We start from the raw sequence: 26148 nt of genomic DNA, 5'->3' as shown, positions 1-26148 counted from the left end.
CTGACATTTTCATTTACAAATGCAGCGTGTGTTCTGGCTAGCATTCATTGTAATTTTGGTAACACTTATAAACACAATAAGGAAACATAAGGTTTCATTTAACATTAGTTAACTACATTATAATGAACTAACAATGAAAAATAACATGTATTAATTCGTTAAAATGAACTTGAGCTAATATGAATTAACAATAAAGTTGTATTTTTATACAACTTTATTGTTAGTTAGCTAACGTTAAAGATAAATACTGTAACAAATATATGCCTAACTGTTAATGTTAGTTAATGCTTTGGTTTATGCTATTTGGTGATCATAAAACATTTCTTACTATCATCAGGGCATTTTCAGACTCTAACTAAAAAAACCGAAGACATCAGGTCACATTAAAAAACAGCATTACAGTAAAAAAAAAAAAAAAAAAAAAAAAAAAAAAGTAATACTGTGGAATATGTTTACAGTTTAAAATACCTGTTAACCATTTTAATATACATTTTTAAATATAATTTTTTTTCTGTGATGGTAAAGCTAAATTTTTACCATAACTTCAGTCTTTAGTGGAGTTTTATACAACTTAAACAACTTTATAGTTAGTTAACTAACATTAAAGATAAATACTGTAACAAATACATTCCTCATTGTTAATGTTAGTTAATGCATTGATTTGGAGAAAAAAAAAATATTTTAAAACCACAGCAATGGTTTGGAAAATATTTTATTCTTTTTAAATCAGATAGACAATGTGAAAAAACAGAATCACCACATCACTGAAAGATGGTAGGAGAAACAGGCTGCAAACACCACACAAGAAAAAGGCATTTCCGTGACTCGCTTATATACATATTATATACACGTTTTATACAGGCCAGGTAAAAATATAGTCCTCAAAGCACTTACGGTTGCCAGTGTTGCTCCTGACACCGCCAGACATTCACAAGTAGAAAAGCTGAGGAAGAGCTTTCACAGATTTAGAATGAATAGGAATATTTACCTTGGACACAAACACATAAAATACAAAAATGGTTTATATTGTCAAGAACTTCCCTCAGACCCAAAATAAAATTCATACTAAAGATTATGTAATACATACAATCATCTACGGTACATAGAGAATTCAAAATACATACAAAGACAAAGTAAAAAAGAAAAACAAGACATTTCTTAATAAATACAATCACTGAAATACATTGGCAGAATCGTTCATATTGCAGTAGATTGGTTGGTCTGTTTAGTGTCAGAGTTGCCAGCATTTAATCGGATGTGTCTGTTGTGCAAATATCTGTTTCGCTGTATTAATACAAAGACTGGACAAAGCCCTACATGAACCAAAGCGTAGAGAATATCGCGCTCAATGCGTTTACGGTCTTACTTTCATTCACATTACGCATTGTCAGGTCAAAAGTTTCACTTTTGGGATATTTAAGTCGAGATGTTTTAGTGTGGGTTTCTAGCCTGTAAGAATAGATAGATCAGTATTGAGTGTTGGTCACAGAGAAAGGCAGTTATTTTTGCATCTTGAGACCAAAAACACAAATTAATAAATAACAGAAACATAAATGAGTGAGGCCTGAATTGTGAAGACCCAGAAAACTACACAAGCCAACTGTGAAATTAAGCCACTGAGAGCTGATCCAAGATCAGTTTATGGTTTATGAATTCCAGAACCTCAAAACTATAAAAGAAGATGCATCATGCAGAGCAGATACAAGCACCACATTGGAAAGTGAAATGAATACAAACATTGTGTGCAATATTAGTTTTTATAAAAGTAACTTCATTACACAGACCCCAAAATCCTTCAACAGAGAGGCGATAAAAATGTACTATAAAATGTAAAAATGTTAATCAGGGCATTGTTAATCTTATTTTATTTACTGTACTGTGAGTTAAGTGTGAATCTAGGTAACTTTTGACATTCGCAAATAATGCATAAAGTTTAGAAACGCTGTAAAAACTGATTATCTTTGTTTTTAATATCAGTGCCAAAGCAAATCCTGAAATGTGTACTTTCAGAGGACACCTGTGAGCTTTTTAGAGATCGTTTTTTTCCCCCCTAGATAAAACGGTATTGTGAAGCATTAAGGTGCATTATCAAAATGATCTGACAAAGACTTGAACAATAGACATTGAAATGATTCAAACCAAAAGACAGAAAAATACCCAAACCAAACTTCTGTGCACAAGTATACATTATCACTTTGATTAAAATACATTAAACATAGAATATGCATAAATACTGCATCCACTGTGAAGCATTATAGGTTTCTTCAACACAGACTGTCGATGTACTTCCTGTGCATATTCTATCTGCATTTTCTTCAGGTCTGCAAACGATCCCTTCGCTCCAACACTGTGATTTTAAGAGCTGCGGTTCACCGACTGTTTTATTTGGGACAACACGACACTGTTCAAGCCTACAGTCAGCCCTTCTTCTAAGTACTTCAAGACTGCATTGTCAGTCTCAGATCTGTGTGTGGCAGAGGTATCAGGGCCTGGAATCGGCCAACGAGAAACTGTAAGTAATGCCTGTCAACCAATGGATCCATTAACAACTACTTCCTCTGTTAAATCGATCCAAACGGGTGTGATAACAGAAAGGCGGATTCATCAGAGAGCTTGAAGTGAGCCGAAGACTCTTTCCAGCTCCTCTAAAGTGTTCACATGTGCCCTTGGTAAAGTCCATTAGAGTCCATCTTCTTTCTTTGCTCAGTTTAAATTATTTATTCTCAGGGTGAGTCGAACTACAACTGTTGAACAGATTTAACATCCCCGTCAACTAGAAATCAGCTGCGAATATTCTCAAGACTTCTTAAATACCGACAACATGACGTTAGAATGTAAATGAAGTCTACATTCCTGATATTCAAACAGCTGAAAGGCTTTTCAGTCCTGTCTACACATTATAGGACTGTGTATAATGCTAGAAAACATATAGGTTTGTATGAAAAGGCCAGAAAGCATGCACCGAGTAACAAAAACATCTGTAACAGGTAGATCTGAAATGACTTGAGCAGATCCATGTTGGTCCGAGTGATTTCTGTAACCAGCAGAAATGAGTGTTTTCATACCAACGCGAGCTGCATTAAGGCGGATGATTGGAAGACGTCATGGCACATCAATCAATCGGTCAGTCTATTCATTAACATTATAGTTAAAAGACAAGAGCTGCTGTGCTGGAAGAGCACATTCGTAGCGTTTTATACATGTAAAGAAGCACAGAATGAATAATTATTTACAGAACTATATACATGAATACAGTACACTAATATTACGGGGCCCTTGGCAAGGCAGCAATATGTGCATTAAAACTAGAATACGACATGCATGCGGATCCGTCCATTTCTCAACCTTGACAGTTGATTGGTCCAATGTGGAGGGGCAACTTGCAATGGGCAAATGCAAAAGACAGATGCATAGAGACAATTATATTTGCAAAACAAAATATCTAAATCTACTTAGTGGCACCTCAAAGAAGGCAATTGTAAAGCAACTAACCATGAAAATACTAAGCCTGAATGCGGCGTATTTAGAAGATACAAAGCTATTTTATTTGTAACACTCAAACGCATTTATTTTTTTAAAAGCGGGAATCGGTTTTGGTTGTTTTTCCCCCAATTTTTTTTTTTTTTTTGTCACTCTAAGGGCACATGATGTCCCGACACAGAAAGAGCTGGAAAAACGATGCTCATCAGGTTTACTCATAAAGAATAGTCTTACTCATAAAGAAATGTATTCACAGAACGCCACTGAGAAATAGAAGTTGCCTGCTTATCTCGAACATAACGCCTTCTGAGATAAACATACTGGAGCGCTAGCAGCCGTTACTCCAAGTTACACCAGTTCAAAGAGAATCAAAAGGTTTACAGACCTATATAAATAATAAGATTTATGCAACATAGCCTCCAAGGATAATATAAAGTGGTGCCAACTGTGTAACACGTTTTTTTTTTCTCCCAGCACTAGCTAGGCAGAGAAAACTAAAATTGGTTTGTGCATCCTGCTTGCCCTGTTTTAGAAGTTTAAGAGAGAAAGGCAGTAAAGAATGTGACTGAGATCGTAACATCACTTTTCCAATAACTTTGTGGTTAAAACTGGTTTTAGCAGCATTTCCTGTGCAGGAGAAAGAGAAAAAGCCATCAAAGCTCCTCGCTCAATGGCTTTTCTTCATTCCCTCTGTTTCTCACTCACTTTTAAAACACACTTCATTGCGTTGAGGACGTTGAGTTCTTTCCCAAGCTCTCATTGAGAGAAAACTGCCATCATAGCAGTGCTCATAGCATAGCCCTTCGTCTCTCTTGAGTTTCTGTGTGTCCATCTCTCGCTTAAATGCTCTGCTCCTGTGTCTTCAGACGTCGCTCTGCTCTTACTGGAAACAAGCAATATGGTCTTTAATAAAATCACATTTTTGGCTCGATATTATTTGGAGATTATATACAACTTACAAAACAAATGTCAGTCTCTGGGATGATGTCTTTGAGCGAAATGGCATCTTCGTTGCTTAACTGCTCATCTAAGCATTCGGCTCCAGAGCTGAAGAAGAGAGCGAAAGATGAAGGATTGGTCTCTCTTTACATATTTACTAGAATTGTGTCGTCATATACCACCCTATTGTTCCAAACACATTCATAAAGTTTGAGGTTAGTAAGATTTTTGAATGTTTTTGAAAGAAGTCTCTTAAGATCACAAAGGCTGCATTTATTTGATCAAAAATACAGTAGAAACTGTGAAATATTATTACAATTTAAAATAACTGTTTTCTATTTCAATATATTTTAAAATGTAATGTATTCCTGTAATGGTAAGGTTGAATTTTTACTCCATTACTCCAGTCTTTAGTGTCACATGATCCTTCAGAAATCATTCTAAAGGGTGTGTTCACACTTGTAGTTCAGTTCGTTTAAAAAAAACAAACATTTAGTCCTGGTAAATTGGCATTTTAACACCGAACCTAAAGATACTGAAGCTAAAGGCATAGGGATACATTCACAATCTGATTGGTCGGCTTTTATATATTTTGTGACGGAACTTACTAAACATCCAAAACAGTGCTGTGTGCTGGGCTAAATGCGCTCGTTGTATGTGCGTAGCCTACATATGATGGTATTTTGACCAGCTGAGAACTCAAGAAGAGCTTATAAAATGTGTAAAGGTCAAAACAGCGTCACAAACACAAAAGATCTGCTGCAAAGAGAGGTGCCTGTACCGAACTGCGATGGGCAACATCATAGCTATGATGAGAAAAAACAGCTATTCTTGAGCATTCTATCCTTTTTAGGATTGCATCTTGTGATATCATGTCCCGTTTTTTAGGTTCGTTGACGTGTTTGGTTTGTGTCGCGTTCATATTTCATTCGAACCGCACTATAAAATGCACACCCTAAATTTGTTTGAAAACAGTTGTGCTGCTCAATATTTTTGGGAATCATTTTTTTAGGATTGATGATTAATAGAAAGTTCAAAAGAATAGTATTTATTTGAGATGGAACACTTTTGTAACAATGTAAAAGTCTTAAATACTTAAAAGTTACTTTCGATCAATTTCATGAGTCCTTGATCAATAAAAGTAGTTAAAAAAAATCTTACTGACACCAAACTTTTGAACAGTAGTGTAAGCTGATTTTTCTGAAATATTTACACAGATACCATATGGATTTGGAATGACATTTTTGGATGATCTATCGCTTTAACGGTTTAATCATGAACAGGGCCGTAACCACCATAGACTCCTATAATTAGAACTATAACCGAATGTGACAAGACAAGTAGTGGAGCGGCTAAGTGCTTATGTTTGGCAGAATCGTTCAGTTTATGATACAAGCGTGAAAATTGACATGAGCAGTCTCTATGGGTCACTTGACAAGAAAATTGTCAGAGCCACTTGAAATTTCAAGATGGCGGCAATTTTTCAAGATGGCCGACACCTTAGTGGAGCAGTTAAGTGATATAGTGGTTTATTTGGTGATACAAGCATGAAAATTGGCATGAGCAGTCTCTGTGGGTCACTTGACAATAAGCCACCAACAGCTACTTGAAATTTCAAGATGGTGGCCATTTTTCAAGATGGCCACCACCTTAGTGGAGCAATTAGGCTAAAGAAATCATTTAGTTGGTGATACAAGCATGAAAATTGCAATGAACCTAATTGCTCCACAAAGGTCATCTTGAAATTTCAAGTAGCTGTGGGTGGCTTATTGTCTAGTGACCATCAGAAACTGCTCATGCAAATTTTCATGTTTGTATCACCAAATAAACCACTATATCACTGCTCCACTAAGGTGTCGGCCATCTTGAAATTTCAAGTAGCTGTGGGTGGCTTATTGTCTAGTGACCATCAGAGACCGCTCATGCCAATTTTCATGCTTGTATCACCAAATAAACCACTATATCACTTAACTGCTCCACTAAGGTGTCGGCCATCTTGAAAAATGAAAAATCTTGAAATTTCAAGTGGCTCGGACAATTTTCTTGTCAAGTGACCCATGGAGACTGCTCATGCCAATTTTCATGCTTGTATCATAAACTGAACGATTATATCACTTAGCCGCTCCACTAAAGGGACATTTTGTGTTTTCGACAAATCAGATGAACAATTAAGTGAATGTGAGCATATTTAAAAAAATAAATATTATTTGCAAATAGATTAAATGTATTACTCTAAAAAATTGATTCTCCCCAATGTTCAAGACACGGGTACTGCCTTGCCTTGACAGGCGTGAGAGGTGATGAGAGGAGAAATGTGTGTGCGTTTGGTTTTACCTGTCGGGGGCGCTGTTGTCAGGCTCAGTGACTGCAGATTTGTGCACCTCCACCCCTACTGACCTGTAAGTGAGCAGCCGTAGTTATACAAATGAAGGAGAAACTGTGCCAGAGAGATTTAAAAGAGAGAGAGATGATGATGATGATGAAGAAATATAACAGACAAAAAAAGACTGCAAGAAAACTACACAAAAATCCAAAAAGAGAGACAGATTAGAACTGAAACAAGTTAAAGAGAGGTAGTGTGGAGGTACCTTTGAGGAGGTGATGATGATGCCATTCCTGTGCTGCCTTGTGAGGAGTTGGACATATTTGATGCTGCAAACTCACTAGAGCTCCCTGCCAAGGGATCGGTTTGTTGGAGCAGGTCCGGTCTGCCCGACTGCATGCCTGAGAATGACAATCACAGGGAGTTATGATTTGATTTATGCTCCAGACTATTGAAGTCCTATTCACACTGAATCTGACTCATCTTAAAAACATACACAAAAATATTTTAAAACAATGCACAGTGACACGCCTACTGATTTGCAGTCAATTGTTATGATGATTCACTGCCTTTTAAAGAAAGTAGTAAATTCTGTAACAGACTTGATGTAAATAGTTTTGTTTGCGGCACTCACCGCTCTCTCCTTCTGTATCGGACTGGGTAAGGTGAGAACGGTACACGAGTCTGGCGTCAGCAACTGTCTGTCCGCCAGGGGCCGGAGCAGAGCTTCCCATAGGAAGCCGTCTCACAACACTCGAACAGCCACTTCGACTCTTCTTTGAGGGGGAAGATTTTACTGGGAACGGAGAGAGAGGCACAGGATGATGACATCCCAAAAACACTAAAAGTTCAAATGAACAAAATAAAGACAACTTAAAGGTGAAGCATGTAGTTTTTGTGGCACCTAGCGGAACTTCAAAATTAATACATATTTTCAAACAACCTTGCAAACGCCGCTTCGCATGTCGAGCCTCCCCCAACTCAAACATCACAAATACAGCTTTACGTGTGCTTGTGCAGCCAAATCTCTACAGGTAAAAGCAGTCTACTTTCAATAAAAGCTCCAACATTTTAGGAATACTTTTAGCTGTGTTGCTATGTGTCATGAATCAATGACACACAATCAGAAGCAATTGAGAAGACTAACACTCTGCTTAGAGCGAATGCGAGCGTCTAGCTTACATACAACATTATAAACTGGTAAATTAGTCTTTCTGAATGGGTGCGTAATGATGAGTCCAAAAGTAGAGTGTTGCATCACAATGCCCCATTCACTTTGACGTGTTCATGACCGATTTCATCTTTGAAAGGTTTAAATGCAGTGAATTTTGGCTTGGGACTTTTGTAACCAAAACGGAATGTCTTTTCCCATGTAACATGTCAGCCATGGTCTCACACCAGCTAAACGCCCCAATGAATCCACGCCCCAAACTTACGCTACTGGTCAAGCTGGAAAGTGATTGACAGATATGAGTGAACTGCTCTCAATGTTTAGATGATGCCTGGGAGCTTCAATGTTTACACTTACAGGGGAGAAAAACCCATGAATGGCATACTAATAGTAGTAAATGAACAATAAACTGAATTTTAACATAAAAATATCATACATACTTCTCCTTTAAAGTAAATTATCAACAAAATTGGAAATTATCATAATTTACTCACCCTCACGTCATTCCAAGACTTTTATTCATCTTCGAAACACAAACCTGATAGATTTCTATTTTTAATGAAACCTAAAAGATTTCTGTCCCTCCATTGAAATTCAGTCTATTACGTCAAAACTTTCAAGCTTCAAAAAGTTATAAAGATATCGTAAAAGTAATCCATTTGGATTGAGAGGTTTAATCCAAGTCTTCTAATAAGAAACAATCACTTTATATGATGAATATTTAAATTTAGGCTTTTGATTTGCTGTTTGAATGTGGGTTGATCAATGTTTCACGTAAATAATTCTACCGTGTCTCTTCACAAGACTAAACTGCTCGATTCATATGGATTACTTTTATAATGCATTTATGGACTTTCAATGGAGGGACAGAAATCTTTCAGGTTTCATAACAAAAATACCCCTGTGTTTTGAAAATGAATGAATGTCTTATGGATTGGAGCAACATGAGGGTGAGTAAATGATAAATTAATTAAAATTTTTGGGTGAACTAACCCTTTAAAGACTCTTTTTTTTACTTACGTGCTTTCTTAAAAACTGTGCTGCACATGAAACGCTGGAATCGCTCAGCGTAGAATCCGGGCCGATGTACAGAGACTGTGTCCTACAACGTGAAAGTTTAGAGTGCTATTTATCTCACAAAGGTTGCAAACAACTAAGTGCAAAATAACCATACGGTTAGGAAACCATAAGGAACAGATGACTTACCCCATCGTGAACCAAGGCCTTCCAGGAATGCTCTATTTTTTTAATAAATCTGACAGAGGAAACAAAGGAGAGATATTAATGATGGTCACAAACATGTAAGCATGCACACAAAACTCTAGTCTGTGACTAGTCACCTGTATGACTGTAATATGTCGATGATCCCAATATAAACCAGTATTCTGTCTCCTTTACTGCTGCGTGCTGGGATTCCTCCCCATCTACGGACAAAACAGGAAATTGCATGCATTAAATGACATTCATAATTTCATTTTTTTTAAATGTTGCTTGTCAGACTGCAAGAACATGGTCCCCGCTGTAAGTCATGTCACCCTGTAGGATCTGAGCTGTCAGTCATTAATGTCAGACTGTCATTGTATGGCAGTCAAGACACGTTAAAAATAGACGCATTCAAGAAGAGTCATCTGGAGTTTTACATCAATCCGTGACACGTTCGGAGACTGAGCAGCATTTACATGCGGGATAGAAATGGTGGCTAGAAAACAAAAACAATCTCTAGCGTTAATTTTGATCATGACTTGTCTTGAAAAGAAAAATGGGAGAAAATTTAAAGAAGGTGTGTGGAGCAAGTGGTGGTTTGTTTGTTTGTTGCACTAATTGTGTCATCAGATTCTGCGCTCCTACTGGTTTTAAAATTGTTGGTTGTCGTAGGAGAAGCCACACTACAAGACTGTGCGTCAAATCTTCTGAAACTGACAATTTCATCAGAGGTCAAATCTGATCACAAGGGTCATTAATCGGCTGTCGGCGAACATGTTAAGGCCTGTTCACACCGTGCGCGATATTCGCAGACGTTTAACGCCTCGTGACTAAACAAAGGGCGCCAATGTGAGTGTGCACACCGACGCGAAAAACGCCACGCGTAAAAGCGTCATTTTTTAAACAATGCCTCGGGTTTGTTTTTTTGGTTTGACGCACCGCATCAAAAACTATCCGACCAATGAGATTGGCGCTTTTGTTCACGTGTCTGGAGCTTCTGAAGTTACAGTAAAACACAACTTGGGGGCGCTCAAACACAAAACAGTCTTGCCGAGCACACATACGTAACGGCGAAGAAGATATACACCAAGTAGCGTCTACACTGCCGGGAAGAAATAAGACGAGGAAGATGCAAGGCAAGATGATTGTAGAGCTGCTGGTCTCGTTGGTGTCGGAACATAAAGAACTATATGACAAACGCGACAGCGACTACAAAAATCTTGATAAAAGAGAACTGTTATGGAGTGGTTTCTGTTTTACATTAAGCGCCATCTAATGTCAGTGAATGAATTTGCATGTTCACTCGGCTCATCGTCAGTGAAAATCGCTTGGGTGTGAACACAAAAAACGCGTTGAAAAACGCTGGCGAATAACGCGTGCCGATATTCGTCCCGGTGTGTAGGGCCCTTTAAACTAGTGATTAAAGACTGCAGATTTTAGCCTAGGATCAGAGGAATCTTTACAAAATTTGTCTCAGATGGCCAAATTGTGGCCAAAATCGTACAGTGTGCACATGGCTTAAAGGTGTAATTCCCTTTAAAATGAAAATTAGCCCATGATTTACTCACCCTCAAGTCATCCTAGGTGTATATTATATTATATATGATATGATATGATATGATATGATATGATATGATATGATATGATATGATATGATATGATATGATATGATATGATATGATATGATATGATATGATATGATATATGATATGATATGATATATACCAGGTGTCACCAACCCTGCTCCTGGAGGGCTACAGTCCTGCAGATTTCAGCTCCAACCCCAATCAAACACACCTGGACCAGCTAATCAAGCTGTTCAGGGTTGCTTGATAATTACAGGCAGGTGTGTTGGAACAGGGTTGGACCTAAAGTCTGCAGGACAGTAGCCCTCCAGGAGCAGGGTTGGTGACACCTGATATATACTTTCTTCTTTCAGACGAATACAATCAGAGTTATATTAATAAACACCCTAATGCTTCCGAGCTTTATAATGGCAGTGGATTGCAACCATTGCAACCATCAGATTGAAGCTCAAACAAGTGCATCCATTCATTACATAAGAACTCCACACGTCTCCAGGGGGTTAATAAAGACCTTCTGAAGCAAAGTGATGAGTTATAAAGTAAAATTCTAGCTTCCAGCCAAACAGCCATATGCAGTCTACTTGCGCCTAAAGTGCATCTCAAGTCAGAAGTAGCGTAGTGCTTCATGGTGTAGCGAAAATATCAGTACGTCGCATTACTCGCAAAAGTTGCGCTTTACACTTAAGTCAAATCCATATGTTCGCTTGGCTAGAAGCTAGTTACTTTATAATGTTTTAAATATGAATATTTTTTCTTACACAAACTCATCACTTTGCTTCAGAAGGTCTTTATTAACCCCCTGGAGTCGTGTGGATTTCATATATAATGAATGGATGCACTTTTTTGAGCTTCAATCTGATGGTTGCAATCCACTGCCATTATAAAGCTCGGAAGTGTCAGGGTGTTTATTAATATAACTCTGATTGTATTAGTCTGAAAGAAGAAAGTCATATACACCTAGGATGGCTTCATGGTGAGTAAATCATGGGCTAATTTTCATTTTAAAGTGAACTAATGAAGAAAGGGATTATAGTGTGGGAGAAAGATGGAACAATTAGAAAGTTGAAGAGGACAGGAAAAAGACTTAGAAAAGCACATAAAATGGGTGGATTAACTGCATAGATGGGAAGAAAATCAAACAGAGAACATAAGCGAGTAGAATAGTAAGATGGTGACTAACTGGTCCTCTGTTTCCAGGGTTCCTTTCCCTTTGGCCTCTCCCTGTATGGACTCCATCGCGGTGCTGTACAGGGCTTTCTGAGTCTGTGGCCTCCTGTGGTCTGGGGTCACGGCCCCCTCCGACCCCCCGCCCTCTACTGCCCCTGCTCGCTCACGACATGCCTGATCCGTGTTGTGGATCCCCACCAACAGACTGTAGTCCATAATCTTAAAGCTCTGTAGCAGCTGTCAAATACAGATATAGATTAACTAAACAAATCTTGTTTTTGACAATTTTCAATATGTATATCTGGATGTTTACATATTTGCACCAAAATGGTGATTCATTTATTTGACACAGAAAGCATCTTTTCAACCAAACTATTGAAGCCAAAAAGATTCAATATGTTGAATGCATGAAATAAAATACAGTGCAAAATTATTTTCATATATATGCAACAATATACACAGCCCAGCTAAAAATAATTTGCTGTTTGGATTTAAATAGGCAAATGCTTAAGAGTCTATGAATGGATCATTATTGCATTATGTTTCTAGCATGTTATATGTTTGGGAACAGTTCTTCTAACCCAAATTGATGGAGTGTGTAGCTTTTCATTTCTTAAACAAGCATGTAGGAAGACACATCATGGCCATATTCCAGGATGACAAAGTCAAGATTCATCAAGCTCAAATTGTGAAAGAATGGTTGGGAGGGAGCATGAAGAGTCATTTTCACACAAGAATTGGCACCTCTGATTCCACATTTACTTCCAACGAGAGGTGCATATATCTTTGGTCAAGATTTTGTATTGACAATGCAAGAGTCCAGCACTCTGTAAAGTCTCCTCCAGCACATCCCAAAGACTCTCAATGAATTTAAGGTCTGGACTAAGAGGTGCCAAGTGTGAAAATGATTCTTCATGCTCCCTCCCAACCATTCTTTTACAATTTGAGCCTTATGAATCTGACATTGTCATCATGTATTGCAACATTTTAAATCACTTTAATGATTATGCCATTCTACTGGGAAAAGAACGTACCATGATTTACACAAAAATATTAAGCTGTACAAGCTTTTTAAACTGTGATAGCAATATAAAATGTTACTTGAACACCAAATCAGCATATTAGAATTACATTTCTGAAGGATCATGTGACACTGAAGACTGAATGATGCTGAAAATGCAGCTTTGCCAACACAGGAATAAATTACATTGTTTTCTATTTTAAAAATATTTTACAATTATTTTAAATTGCTGTAATATTTCACAATATTACTGTTTTAATGTATTTTTAATCAAATAAACTGCTTTGGTGGCCATAACAGACTAAAGAAATCATACCGATCCTTAACTTTTGAATGGTAGTGTATACTGAGTACCCATTATCAACATCTTCATAATCCTGGATTCAATGTTTAAACTATGCTCACCAGGCAGTCCCGCTGGATGGTTTTGCAGAGGGCGCTGTAGTTGTCCGGTTCTAGTTGGATGCCCTCAGGCATTTCCTGGATGAAATCCAGGTCTTTGTAAGTAGGGACTTTTTTCTCTCTCTCTTTAGGGGAGGCACGGCGCTTGTACGTGGAGCCCTTCAGGTCATATTTGTGGTGCATAGGCACACTGCGGGGCAACAGGTTATTCATCACGACGATACGGATGTTCTTCCCACCCGCCTGCACGCAATACAAGCCGTAAAACTTCGGGAGCAGCGTTCTCTTGTTCTGATTCAGATTCTGAAGGAGGAGGAGCAGAGAATAGAAAGTTGTGAAAAATGCTGTAATATCACAAATTGGACATGGTACATGGTATAAGTCAAATTGTAGCATTCATCTATGTATCTAAAAGTACAGGAACACATGCGTGTAATGCTCACCATGAAGTACCCGGGCAGTAGTTTCTGCAGAAACTCTGCTTCCTTGTGCTGCACGGTTTTAATAATGAACTCATCATCGCTTGTCACATAAAATATTGATCCACTCGCTCCAGGGTTGGACAGTTCGATCAAAGGATCATTACATAGAGAATACTGCAAACAGGAAGAAATCACATGAGGGATGTTCCTAAGGACAATGAACTCTGATGATGACTGTTATATAAATGTGTAAATATACTGTTCAAAAGTTTGGGGTGGGTAAGATTTTTGTTATGTTTTTGAAAGAAGTCTCTATAGCTCACCAAGGCTGCATTTATTTGATCAAAAATAGAGTAAAATAGAAATATTATGAAATATTATTACAGTTTTCTATTTTAATACATTTTAAAATGTATGTAGAAGTTTATTCCTGTGATGGTAAAGCTGAATTTTTCAGAAATCAGTCTAATGCTGATTTGGTGTTCAAGAAGCATTTATTATTATTATCAATGTTCAATACAATTTTGCTGCTTAATACCATGTTAGAACAGCATTAATTTGAAATATAAATATTATGTGACATTATAAATGTCTTTACTGCAACTTTTGATCTATTTAAGGCATCCTTGCTGAATAAAAGTATTAAAGGGTTAGTTTACCCAAAAATTTTAATTCTGTCATTAATTAATCACGTCGTTCCAAACCCATAAGACCTTCGTTCATCTTCAGAACACAAATGAAGATATTTTTTGATGAAATTTGAGAGCTTGTGTTCAGATGATGAACGAAGTTCTTACGGATTTGTAACAAAATGAGTAATTAATGACAGAAATGTTTTTTTGGGTGAACTAACCTTTTAATTTCTTTAAAAAAAAAAATCTTATTGAGTCCAAACTTCTGAACGGTAGTGTGTGTGTGTGTGTGTGTGTGTGTGTTCTATAGTACAAAAAAAAAAAGGTCAAGGGTTCATCCTCAATGATTAAAGGTGAAGTAAGAGATTTCTGAGAAACAATGTTAAAAGTGGATCGGACTGAGCACCACAACACACTTCAGCCACACACAGCCAATCAGCTCATGATGGTGAGGTGTCTGTGTTGCATAGCCTGTTTATGAATTTGGGGGCGGAGCTATCAAGATAGGGGTGTGATCCTTTTGGGAAGGTGCGCATTTGTTTTGGTGATTTCAAATATCAGCAGCGTTTCTCAAAAACCTCTTACTGCACCTTTAATATTAATGTAAACAATAAATAATAAAATATTATTAGGTTCAGCCAACCAGGTAGTCATCAGGTCGAATGCCGAAGAGTTCTCTGAAATAACGGAAGGCGATGGGGGCATAAGTCTTAAACCTGAAGTCACCGTGGTGATGCGCTGGAGTCAAATTACTTCCTTCACTGTAGGAGATAAGACATGGAGAGCAAATCAGAGACAGGGTTATGAGTTTCTGTTTTATTACACCTATAACCTGGCGAGCTGCCCACTGTTCGATTCAGAGGTTTGAACACGCATATGATGCCCAAAGACTCTATAATGGCATTTCGCTTAGTTTTCTAGACACACACACTTAACAACAGTCGGCACCCACAACACCCATTCAAATCTATTTAAACAGCCATAGATATATTAAATACCTATAGTGCATGATTGAGTAGTTATGGTTAACATATACACTCACCTAAAGGATTATTAGGAACACCATACCAATACTGTGTTTGACCCCCTTTCACCTTCAGAACTGCCTTAATTCTACGTGGCATTGATTCAACAAGGTGCTGAAAGCATTCTTTAGAAATGTTGGCCCATATTGATAGGATAGCATCTTGCAGTTGATGGAGATTTGTGGGATGCACATCCAGGGCACGAAGCTCCCGTTCCACCACATCCCAAAGATGCTCTATTGGGTTGAGATCTGGTGACTGTGGGGGCCATTTTAGTACAGTGAACTCATTGTCATGTTCAAGAAACCAATTTGAAATGATTCGAGCTTTGTGACATGGTGCATTATCCTGCTGGAAGTAGCCATCAGAGGATGGGTACATGGTGGTCATAAAGGGATGGACATGGTCAGAAACAATGCTCAGGTAGGCCGTGGCATTTAAACGATGCCCAATTGGCACTAAGGGGCCTAAAGTGTGCCAAGAAAACATCCCCCACACCATTACACCACCACCACCAGCCTGCACAGTGGTAACAAGGCATGATGGATCCATGTTCTCATTCTGTTTACGCCAAATTCTGACTCTACCATCTGAATGTCTCAACAGAAATCGAGACTCATCAGACCAGGCAACATTTTTCCAGTCTTCAACTGTCCAATTTTGGTGAGCTCGTGCAAATTGTAGCCTCTTTTTCCTATTTGTAGTGGAGATGAGTGGTACCTGGTGGGGTCTTCTGCTGTTGTAGCCCATCTGCCTCAAGGTTGTGCGTGTTGTGGCTTCACAAATGCTTTGCTGCATACCTCGGTTGTAACGAGTGGTTATTTCAGTCAAAGTTGCTCTTCTATCAGCTTGAATCAGTCGGCCCATTCTTCTCTGACCTCTAGCATCAACAAGGCATTTTCGCCCACAGGACTGCCGCATACTGGATGTTTTTCCCTTTTCACACCATTCTTTGTAAACCCTAGAAGTTGTGCGTGAAAATCCCAGTAACTGAGCAGATTGTGAAATACTCAGACCGGCCCGTCTGGCACCAACAACCATGCCACGCTCAAAATTGCTTAAATCACCTTTCTTTCCCATTCTGACATTCAGTTTGGAGTTCAGGAGATTGTCTTGACCAGGACCACACCCCTAAATGCATTGAAGCAACTGCCATGTGATTGGTTGATTAGATAATTGCATTAATGAGAAATTGAACAGGTGTTCCTAATAATCCTTTAGGTGAGTGTATATAAGTGGTGGTCTTTTTGTACACACACCTGGGGAAGAAGATGCTCTCTACTACATAAAAGTCCTGCATGAGAACATCTCTCTCAGCTTTCTGACTGAGGCTGCCCACTGTGTGCGCGATACCCAGCTGGATGGCTCCTTTGAGGGCGGAGGAGGTCGTCTACAGACAAAGAATGAGTGCGTGTGTGAGAAGAGTGCATGAGAAAGAAGTGCAAACAGAAAGGAAACACTAGATAAATATCACAATGGTTATTTTAAATAACCTATAAATGAGCTGTTACATAGGTGGCGTGGGAACATAATGCATTTATAAAAATAAAAATAAACAGTAATTTCCAGTAAAACAAATGCTGGAATGTGTCATTATTAGGAGTGGGAGATGCTTAATTCTGCTTAATTTTACATCATCATTATTTCAGCATGTCTCTCATGATAACCTCTCTTTCCTTTCCTACTCCTCCCTTTGGTGTGTTCCTCTTTTCTAGCCCAGTTTCTCTCTCTTGCCCTTCTTCTGTTATCAGGTTACACATTTGGCTGCCAGCTGACCTTTTTGTAAGTCGTTTCTCCTGTGGGGTCAACTCCTCGGTGACCAATGGTCTTCTTCATACTCTGAGATGATCCTGGCCCCTAGGTTGGAGAGACAGAGACACAAAAGAGTGACAGATATAAAAGTGGAACTGAAAAAGTCAACTGGTTTCACGTCAATAGATGGGATTCAAGAGCCCTCAAATCTGTACAGGTCTGACTTCCTGTTTGTCAGGGTTTCTTCGAGTCAAACACAGACACGCAAATTCCTGTCAGTCTGGTCATCCTCTCACTGTCTTGATACATGTGAATCTTCAATTGACAATGGGAGCAGTGTGCGTGTATCTAACTGTGTCAATATTTGTCCTGTTCAAGATCTTTCTCACATGACTGTTTGATCAACACACCAGTCACAGTAAGTCAACCTTACTTCAGGCTACAGGGCTCATGTGTTCACATTCCTCTACCAATGTCCAGCAACTAAAAAAAACACTCAGACTTGGATGAAACTGTGGATACTGATCTGAGATTTTACAAGTACATGGCTGACTGAAGAGAAACTGAGAAAACAAGGGAAGGTGAAAATGTTTGCATGAAGCACCGAGTACAAAAACAAGCGAGGCAGGATCTGACATCTATTTAGCGATAAATCAAGAAGCTGTGCTATATTGTGAATACAGTCAAGACTAAAGGGCAAAGTTAAACCCATATTTACCATACAGCACGACCTTGAGCGCCTTTTTGCTGCTATAGACCTTATGCGCCAGAGAAACAAGCGCGCAGCCATCTTTAGAATATTGTCTTTAAACTTCTGTCTTTGCAGTAACTATATTGACCGGCTAGGAATCAGAAAGATGTGAGACTGACAGGCCAGTCACCGGTGCGAATTTATGAGTTTAACTTAACCTTCTACAGAGGAAAAGTAAGAAATTTGAGAATTTGTGATAATTAAATCTGTATTTTTACTGACTGGCTGTTCGTATCACAAACGTAGGCCTAGTTACAGTTTAACTCCAACTGTGCTCCAAAACTGCGACTCTCATGAACCAGGAATAAGGAACCAGCTAGCAAACATTAAATGTTAATTATTATCCCAAAGTTTTTATTTAATAATATATCAACTTTATTTTTTACTATTGGCCAATTCATTTATTTATTTGTTTTGTTGGAAAATACCTTATAGACTGACCTTATTATATTTTGCATTTTGTACTGACCAATCAGCTGTCAGGAATGGAAACATCTGCTTTATAATGATCAAACATTACATATCCCACAACGCACTGGGAAGACTTGTCAACTTAAAGGTATGATCCTTGCCCTTATGGTGTATGCATTTGAGCATGTGTTCCACTTCTAGTTAAATTATTCTGTCAAAGAGATTAAATGTCAGTCAATTTAGAAAGAATGTAAATTCTCTTAAACAGGAACATGATTTTACTGAGGGAAAATTTGAGTGATGAAATGATAAACAAAACTACACGGTCATCAGATTTAGAATTTAGAGAGCACTTAAGAAATAGTCTCTATGACTAACACAAAGTGAGTAATCCAACATGAGAACAAGCTTACCTCCGTAATAGTCATCTTTCGAACTCCGCTGGACCCTTTAAAGAGAGAAAGAAGCATGACAAGAACATTAATGTGTGTTAGAGCGACGGAAAACGCTCACGTGACATTGTAGTTCTTCATCGTGAAAGTTTATTATCTGAATACGTTTTAAGCCATATCAGTCTAAACTTCTGATATATGGTTTTCTGAACGCACACATCTGAAGCATGCGCACAAAGAGCTGGATGTAAGACGGTGCGTGCAGTGAGTATTGTAGGAAACTCAGAAGCGAAGACCAGGAGATTTGGTTGTATCTTCAGAACAATTTTTTATTGAGAACACAAGCTGTCGGTAGCTGCAGTCATCAAGTCTGACTAAGGGAACTTTACATGGTATCATATAGGCATTCAGTGGGCAGTCCTTAAAGGTGCTGATAATCCTTAAAAGTGCTGACCTTACACACAGCCTTAGAGATGACCACTAAATCGAATCATCTAAAGACAATAGAGGCAATTACCCCCGACTGAAGATAATGGTACCCCCCAAATTGTATAAACATCACATGGTCACATGAACTAAGAATATGTAATCATTCACACATAGTTTGACTCTCAGTAGGAAGATCAAAGACTGACAAAACCCCTTCAATGGAAACTATATTGAATCTAATCAGTAAATTGATGCCATCATGTTCACCTTGAATGCCCAATACAGTGTAGTTCACCTTAGTTTTTCATGTGATCTTATGTAAGGATGTAGGATCAGCATATTCTTAAATTTATAATCCTACAGTATTAAACTAAGTTCTCTTTCACATGTTATTGCACTTAAACTGTCAAATGGTGCACATTGATGGAGTCTGTTAACCGAGCACGCATGTAAATTATAACAGCAATTCGCTATGAAACACAAAGCGTGTCAGACTTTATATGGGTTCCTAAATACACTTTATTGGAAACCCAAATAAACAGAACATGGAGAGACTGAGTTCATGTGAAGAGCATTTACTGTGAACGGAGCAGCTCTGATTAACATGTAGGCTAGCCTGCACACATGTAAATAATTAAAGTGCTGTGCTTTACTCTGAAAACCCCAAGTGCATTATTTAATTGAATCGCAGACTTTGTGATTTCAAAATAGCACTATGCTATAGTATACTAATCTAATCCACCCGAAAAACAAACTAAAGTTCTTTCAGCTATCCTCCACCTGGCAATGTCACAGGGGGCAAAATCTGTCATGACACCAGGGGTGCCAGACATTCAGCAGACTGTCACAGCAGATGCTAAGCGGATGTTCACTCAATAAACAACACAGGATCTATATTTGAGGCTTCAAATTCATATTTTTAGAATAGCAAAGCATGCTACAGTGTGTGATGGGTCTTGCTTGTTTGCATTGATTCAGAATGATCGCATATCTTCAGGCGAGACAGAAGTTATACAACAAAGCTTGTCTGCTCGTAGTCAAAACAAACAGAATGAAATGCAATAGCCTAGCAACTTCAATCCTGCCAAGAGCTTGATATTATTACACACAATCAAGATTAGAATCCAATCTACAGAAATAGTAACTGTGAGCGCACACCAGATCTAATATATCACATTCAGTATACATGGAGCAATGATAAAGAGAAAGATGTTATTTATGTTGGTTTCATGTGGTTTTGGAAAAACCTTTGTACTATTTTCAGTAGAAAATAAAATGTCATGGTCCAGATATACCAAATTAGCATGAGAGTGCAATTCCACAACAGCCCCTTTGGGAGTGGAAAGATCTGCGTGTGATCTACTGAAAATTAAAGAACACAGACTCAGCCGGATCATTTCCATAATGACCAACGCAATCTACCAAGAGCAGAGCAAATTAGCGTCTGGTTTAAGACCGCTTTTTTTGGGCTGTTATAATGGCGCAAATACCAGTAAATTGACAAGAGCTAACCTTAGTAAATCACCTTGCATGATTCATTTAAACACTCGTCTCCGGCCATTAATTTTGCATCTGAAAGGGAAACTCCTACAAATGCATATGCATTAAGGTCAGACACAAAAATAACCTTGCCCTTTTAGCGCTAATTTTCACTGTGTGTCGTTAGCAAATCCTGACAGTAGTTTTTTAACACTAAAAGTAGGTTTGCGCTGGCGCAAGCTGTTAGTAATTCTGACCCTAGTGGTCGACTGATGTATCACCATGGCTGATATAGCCTATCGCCCGATATTTGCCATTTTTTAAATATCGGCATAGGCCGATACGGTTTTCTGTTTGGCCGATGTGTTGGAAAAGTTGTGTTTCCAATGTTTTCCGATGTGTTATTTTGACGGCGCTGAGAACGCTCAAACTATGCTGCGCTTTATTCAGTTGCCCACTGATGTCATATTCATGTCATTTTCACTGTGCTGCAAGTACAATTAGTGTTACCTTGTCTTTATTTTTTAAAATATGATTCCCAGTCCGCACAAACTTACCAAACTAGCCTAGTATGTGCCCTGTTGGTTACAGTGTTTACTTCCTTTTTATACATATTTTTCCAACAATTTCTTTATTTGTGAAAAATACTATTACAAAATCAAGAAGTTGCCATCTAAAGTAAGTCTTTAATTTAGAGATTTCTTTTTTAATTCATTTTCAAGTTATTTATTTACTTCTAATTTATTAAATACTAATTAAAATAAATATATATCGGCCACCCTGCTATCAGATATCAGCATTGGCCATAAAAAAAAAAAACATCAGTCGACCACTAAATCGGACCCCATAAATAACATTACTTTTCAAAAGTTATTTGAGTTACTTTTATTTATTTTTATTTTTTAAGGCTTTTTTATTATGATATCAAGACAGTTCACCCTGATATTTTCGATTTTACCAAAATTAACATCTTAAATTAATAGGTAGGACAAAAAGTTAGAGGTTTCATTGACCCATTATTCAAATTAAGATTACAACAAACAAGTTGCACCATGAAAATTGTTTTACAATATCAGTCAAACTCTCAAAGCGCACGTGCTTTGCCTCATGACTACCCACACTCCTTTTCATCATGGAAGAAAAAACATTGTGATATTGATCTCTTTGGTGCAAATGACACATATTTGGCATGGCTGATAACCAAGTCTACGTAACTGCATAAAGAACTCATGGAAAGTAACTCAAACGTTCTCACACGATTCCCCAGACAACTACCGAAAATTCTTGCAGTAACTAATAGCAACGGCTATTTTAAGTGAGGACAGATAACGGATATTTCAATGGCCAGCAGATATAGATATGTGAAAGGACTTGTGTAGTCACACAAGTCTGAGAACAACCAACAATTTTGAACAATGGAGTTTGAACAATATATGTAATGATGAAAAGAGACAGCATTCAACTGCCCATCTCACCAAAACGCAGGCCTATACACACAAACACTAGTATCAACCAAATGTAAAGCTTGACCCAAAGGCACGATTTCCAGGAACTGTGATACATCTGCTTGTTCTTCCCACAGATTTCTGGACCCTTTCATCATCAGTCTGAAATATCAATTCCTTTTCCCCATCTGCCATAATTGCACAAACAGTTACAGCTTCCACTTTCATTTCACTCCACCCATCCCCCAGTCATCAAGCTTAAATCACCACTGCAAACGAGACCATGCAAGGGACAAGCCATTTTAGTTAATTGGCATTCAGAGTCTCTAAATCACACAGCACATCTGAGCCATGCATGTACTACCTCTCCGAGAGGCCAACAGCCTCCAAAATGGAGTCCTCAGATCTGTAAAGGGTAAAACAAAATTGTCAGCACTTAAAGGTGGGGTAAGCGATATTTAAAAAAAACGCTGTTGGACATTGTTGATATTTGAAATCAACCCAAACAAACACACCCCTCTCTTCATTGCTCCGCCTCTAAAACTCAATCCTAACAGCACTGCTCCGAGTCGGTCTCCAACCCCGATTGCCGGCATGCGAGGCAAGTGCACTAACAATGACGCTAAATTCTGCGCTCCCTCTTGCTCGTTCTCTCTCCTCCATCATCATACGTCCCCGAATGCTGATTGGCTACACACTGGCTGGCTGATTGGCTGTTGTTTGTTCGTGTGTCGGTCCGACTAACTTCCAAACAGGGTTTTTCAAATATAGCTTGTAAACCCACCTTTAAACCAGTGTGTCCTAAAAGTATCTCTCAAAGTGGTCGAGAAACTGGGTCTGTGTTTGTTTGGATGTGTGTGTGGTTGTTTATCTGTTTAGACAGGTGGGTGTTGGTTTGTTTGAATGGATGGGTGAGTTTCTTTTTTGTTTGGATTGATGGGTATTTGTTTGGATGGGTGGGTGTTAGTTTGTTTGTCTGCTTGGATGGGTGAGTTTTGTTGTTTGTTTAGATGGATGAACGGGTGTTTGTTTGGATAGATGGGTATTTGTTTGGGTGGGTGGGTGTTGGTTCGTTTGAATGTGTGGGTATTTGTTTGTTTGTCTGTTTGGACTTTGGGTGGGTGGGTGTTTCTTGCTTGTTTGGATGGGTGGGTTCGTTGTTTGTTTGGATGGACAGTTATTTGTTTGTCTGGACGGGTATTTGTTTGTATGGGTGGGTGGGTGTTTGTTTGGATGGGGGGAGTTGGTTTGTATGAATGTGTGGGTATTTGTTGTTGGGACGGGTGGGTGTTTGTTGCTTGTTAGGATGGGTGAGTGTTTGTTTGCTTGGATGGACAGTTGTTTGTTTGGATGGGCGGGTGTTGGTTTGTATATGATTTGTTGCTTTAAATGGATGGGTGTTGATTTGTTTGGATGGATGGATGGATGGATGGATGGATAGATGGATGGATAGATGGATGGCAGAGAGACACAAGGATGAGTGAGTATATGGAAGGGTGGATGGATACAAGGATGGATGACTGGGCGGCTGGATGGGATGGATGGATCCAAAGGATGGATGGTTTCCAAGAGGGAAATTTAGGTTTTCTCATAAAAAGTAATAAAAATAAATTAAATAAAGACCAACAGCAAATAACAGACACACTATTAAACATCATAACCAATGATTAAAACATATTACAAATGTAGCCTATAATTTATCACTAAAACATATTTGTCTTAACAAATTCCAGTTTTGTTTGCACCACATCCATGAACCGCAGAGCAAGTGAAATGACCACTCAGAGAACACGTGGCTCATCTATTGAGCTAGCCTATATTTAGTCCAAGCTTAAGACATAGCCTACACTTTCTTTTAAGAGTGGTAGGGAACTAATCTTTTACCTCATGCACACAGAAACAATCACGCATTTGAGGTCATTAATTGTGGCAAGATGTCCTGTCTGTGAGATGGGACTTGAGGTTTAGATGTTCAGCAGTCTGTCCCATTTTATCTGGGCGAGTGAGCTGGTTTCTGTCCCATTTTCACATTTATATTTAGAGCAAGAGAGCAGCCTCTGCAATCATCAAGACTGTGTGCGTGTGTCTGAGAGCACTAAAAATACTTTTTGCAGAGTGCTAACTATGTCCTAATGTGGGTTACCCACACAAAATGCCATTATGTTTTGAGCTAACAGACAAAACCACCCAAATAATGACCATCTGATTAACTTCAGTATCTCAGACTACTGAGGTCAATCTCCACTTCATTTCCCAGGGGATGCTATTTTTACTCAGAAGTCAATGAAGACAGACAGGGTGTTAAAGAGAATAAACACTCACAGGACATGCACTGTTAATGCCATTTACATCCCAGTAACCAATTAACTAATTACTGTCAATGTGCAAAACTCCAACAAAAGTCTAAATTCCTGCAAACCTTCATAAAGGACAAAGTCAAATTAGCCTAAACACTCTTAATCATAACTGACGAAACTCCTTAACTCTTGGTCTGGCTCCTGATAAAATGCTACTCAACGCCACTGTTAAAAAAAAACCCTGTTCATCTAAATTTAATTTGGCTTATTACGTGCACCACATATTATGACTTTAAATGAGAAAACTATTTACATAATTGATTTGGTAAGTATGGGTGTGCCAGTGGAAAGAACCAGCACACCGACGTAAACTTAAACCTGACCGTTTTTTACATAATAGCCTTGAGCTAGTTTTAAATATTAACAAGTCGTTGTGTCAATGTCTTATTGGAGAAAATTTATTAATATCCTAAATATCATGTCATTTCTGATGATTTACAATAACTTACACTACGAAAAACTGAATGTTACCAAAGTACTAAGTTACTTAGTAACTTAATATCTTTAGGCAATGTGCATATTTGACCAAACTCTAACATCTCTTTTTTAAAACGAAATGAATAATTTTCTCTCTCTCTCACTCAAAAAAAAAAAAAAAAAAAAAGGAAATAAAGTAAGAAATGTGTGTTGTTTTTTGTTGTTAATTCTCGACAACATTTATAGAGAGAAATTGATAAGGGGTGGCTCGTTCATTAGCAAAAAAATCCAAAACAACCCAATTTAATAGAACAATAACAAAAAAGATAATCGTAACTGAACTGCATTCATTCGTGTAGATTATTTATTTTAATATTAGCTTTGTTATATGTTTGTTATAACAGGGCTAGTTAGCATAGCATGTTAGCCACAGATCCACATCATCGATCTGGATTATTTCAGGAAAACCTTCAGATCATAGATCAAATAAACTCAATAAATCCCACATACACAAATCTGATAAATTGCTGAATATATTATAATTAACGTTACTCACTAGCGACTGTAAAAGATTACATTTATTTTGATGTTGTTGAACAAAAGGCTTGATTTTAGCCAGTAAACACAGTGAATCTATCCAGTGCTGGTAAACAATAGTTGATCCATGGCAACAGACAACATAAAAACACAAAACGCACATGCCAAAATAAGTATAAAAAACATAATGTTTGAATTTACCTGGAGGGGCAGATAAGCCCGTGTCGGGTGGACCGGCGGACGCCATTTTGATTCGGGTTTACTGGACCCGCTCCATCATCATGTCCGGAATCAGACAGACAGACTAGTGTCCGGTTCCGCCCGGACTGACTGACTCTCTCTGGCACCCTTTACTGTCACTGACCTACTTGAGACTATAATAACTACAAACAGAGATTCGGACCACTACCTACATACAGAAATGATTATTCTATATATTTTAGGCTACATTATATTACATAATCCAAATAATAGCCTATGATTTAGGCTAATATCCACAGTTGTATAGCCTACTGCTGACGACAGTCTTGCCTTGTCAACGTCCCATTAGTTTGTGAAACAAACGAGTCAAGCCTTTATGTACAGTGCTAAAAATAACAAAACCAGTCAGAGAGTAGCCTAGATAACATCTTGGACAGGCTGAGCATACATGACATTTTAAAAGTCATTTCACACTGGGAAATGAATAATAGTTTAAATGTGAATAAATATAAAAACACATGTTAAAATGTATCTAAAATTAAATAGGCCTACTGAACGTTTTGTGCCTTAAAAGCATGCTTAAAAGTTAATAACGCCCTTCAGTTA

At 38.1% G+C, this 26148-nt stretch overlaps 1 protein-coding gene across 3 annotated transcripts; it reads right to left on the bottom strand.

Moving 5' to 3' along the window:
• Positions 1-1468: 1468 nt before the first annotated feature.
• On the bottom strand, positions 1469-25896 carry pip5k1ab (phosphatidylinositol-4-phosphate 5-kinase, type I, alpha, b). Of its 3 annotated transcripts, XM_079894047.1 has the most exons (17): positions 25543-25896; positions 22395-22436; positions 18699-18733; positions 17148-17228; positions 16631-16761; positions 14990-15107; positions 13736-13888; positions 13296-13595; positions 11883-12106; positions 9254-9337; positions 9120-9168; positions 8934-9015; positions 7377-7538; positions 7008-7143; positions 6754-6816; positions 4440-4527; positions 1469-4363 (listed from the first exon to the last, which is right to left on the bottom strand). In XM_079894047.1, the coding sequence occupies exons 1-17, from the start codon at positions 25586-25588 to the stop codon at positions 4361-4363; spliced, it is 1797 nt and encodes a 598-aa protein (XP_079750173.1). In that variant the 5' UTR covers positions 25589-25896; the 3' UTR covers positions 1469-4360. The 3 variants fall into 3 exon arrangements, with proteins under 3 accessions (XP_079750173.1, XP_079750175.1, XP_079750174.1); XM_079894049.1 differs by lacking the exon at positions 22395-22436; XM_079894048.1 differs by lacking the exon at positions 22395-22436 and having other exon boundaries at positions 3634-4357; positions 4433-4527; positions 25543-25715.
• Between the last annotated feature and the right edge of the window lie 252 nt (positions 25897-26148).

This window comes from Squalius cephalus, assembly GCF_949319135.1.
Source record: "Squalius cephalus genome assembly, chromosome: 15".
NCBI lineage: Eukaryota > Metazoa > Chordata > Actinopteri > Cypriniformes > Leuciscidae > Squalius > Squalius cephalus.
The sequence above is the reverse complement of the archived record's forward strand: the minus strand, read 5'-3'. Positions and strand labels throughout refer to the sequence as shown.

Bases quoted from the DNA above. Each gene is read 5' to 3' on its own strand.
- pip5k1ab (XM_079894047.1), bottom strand. From the start codon at position 25,588: ATGGCGTCCGCCGGTCCACCCGACACGGGCTTATCTGCCCCTCCAG. The intron at 7,144-7,376 runs GTGAGTGCCGCA...TGTCATTCTCAG, and splicing joins CGATACAGAAGGAGAGAGCG to GCATGCAGTCGGGCAGACCG. The intron at 4,528-6,753 runs GTAAAACCAAAC...TCTCTTCTTCAG, and splicing joins GACAACAGCGCCCCCGACAG to CTCTGGAGCCGAATGCTTAG.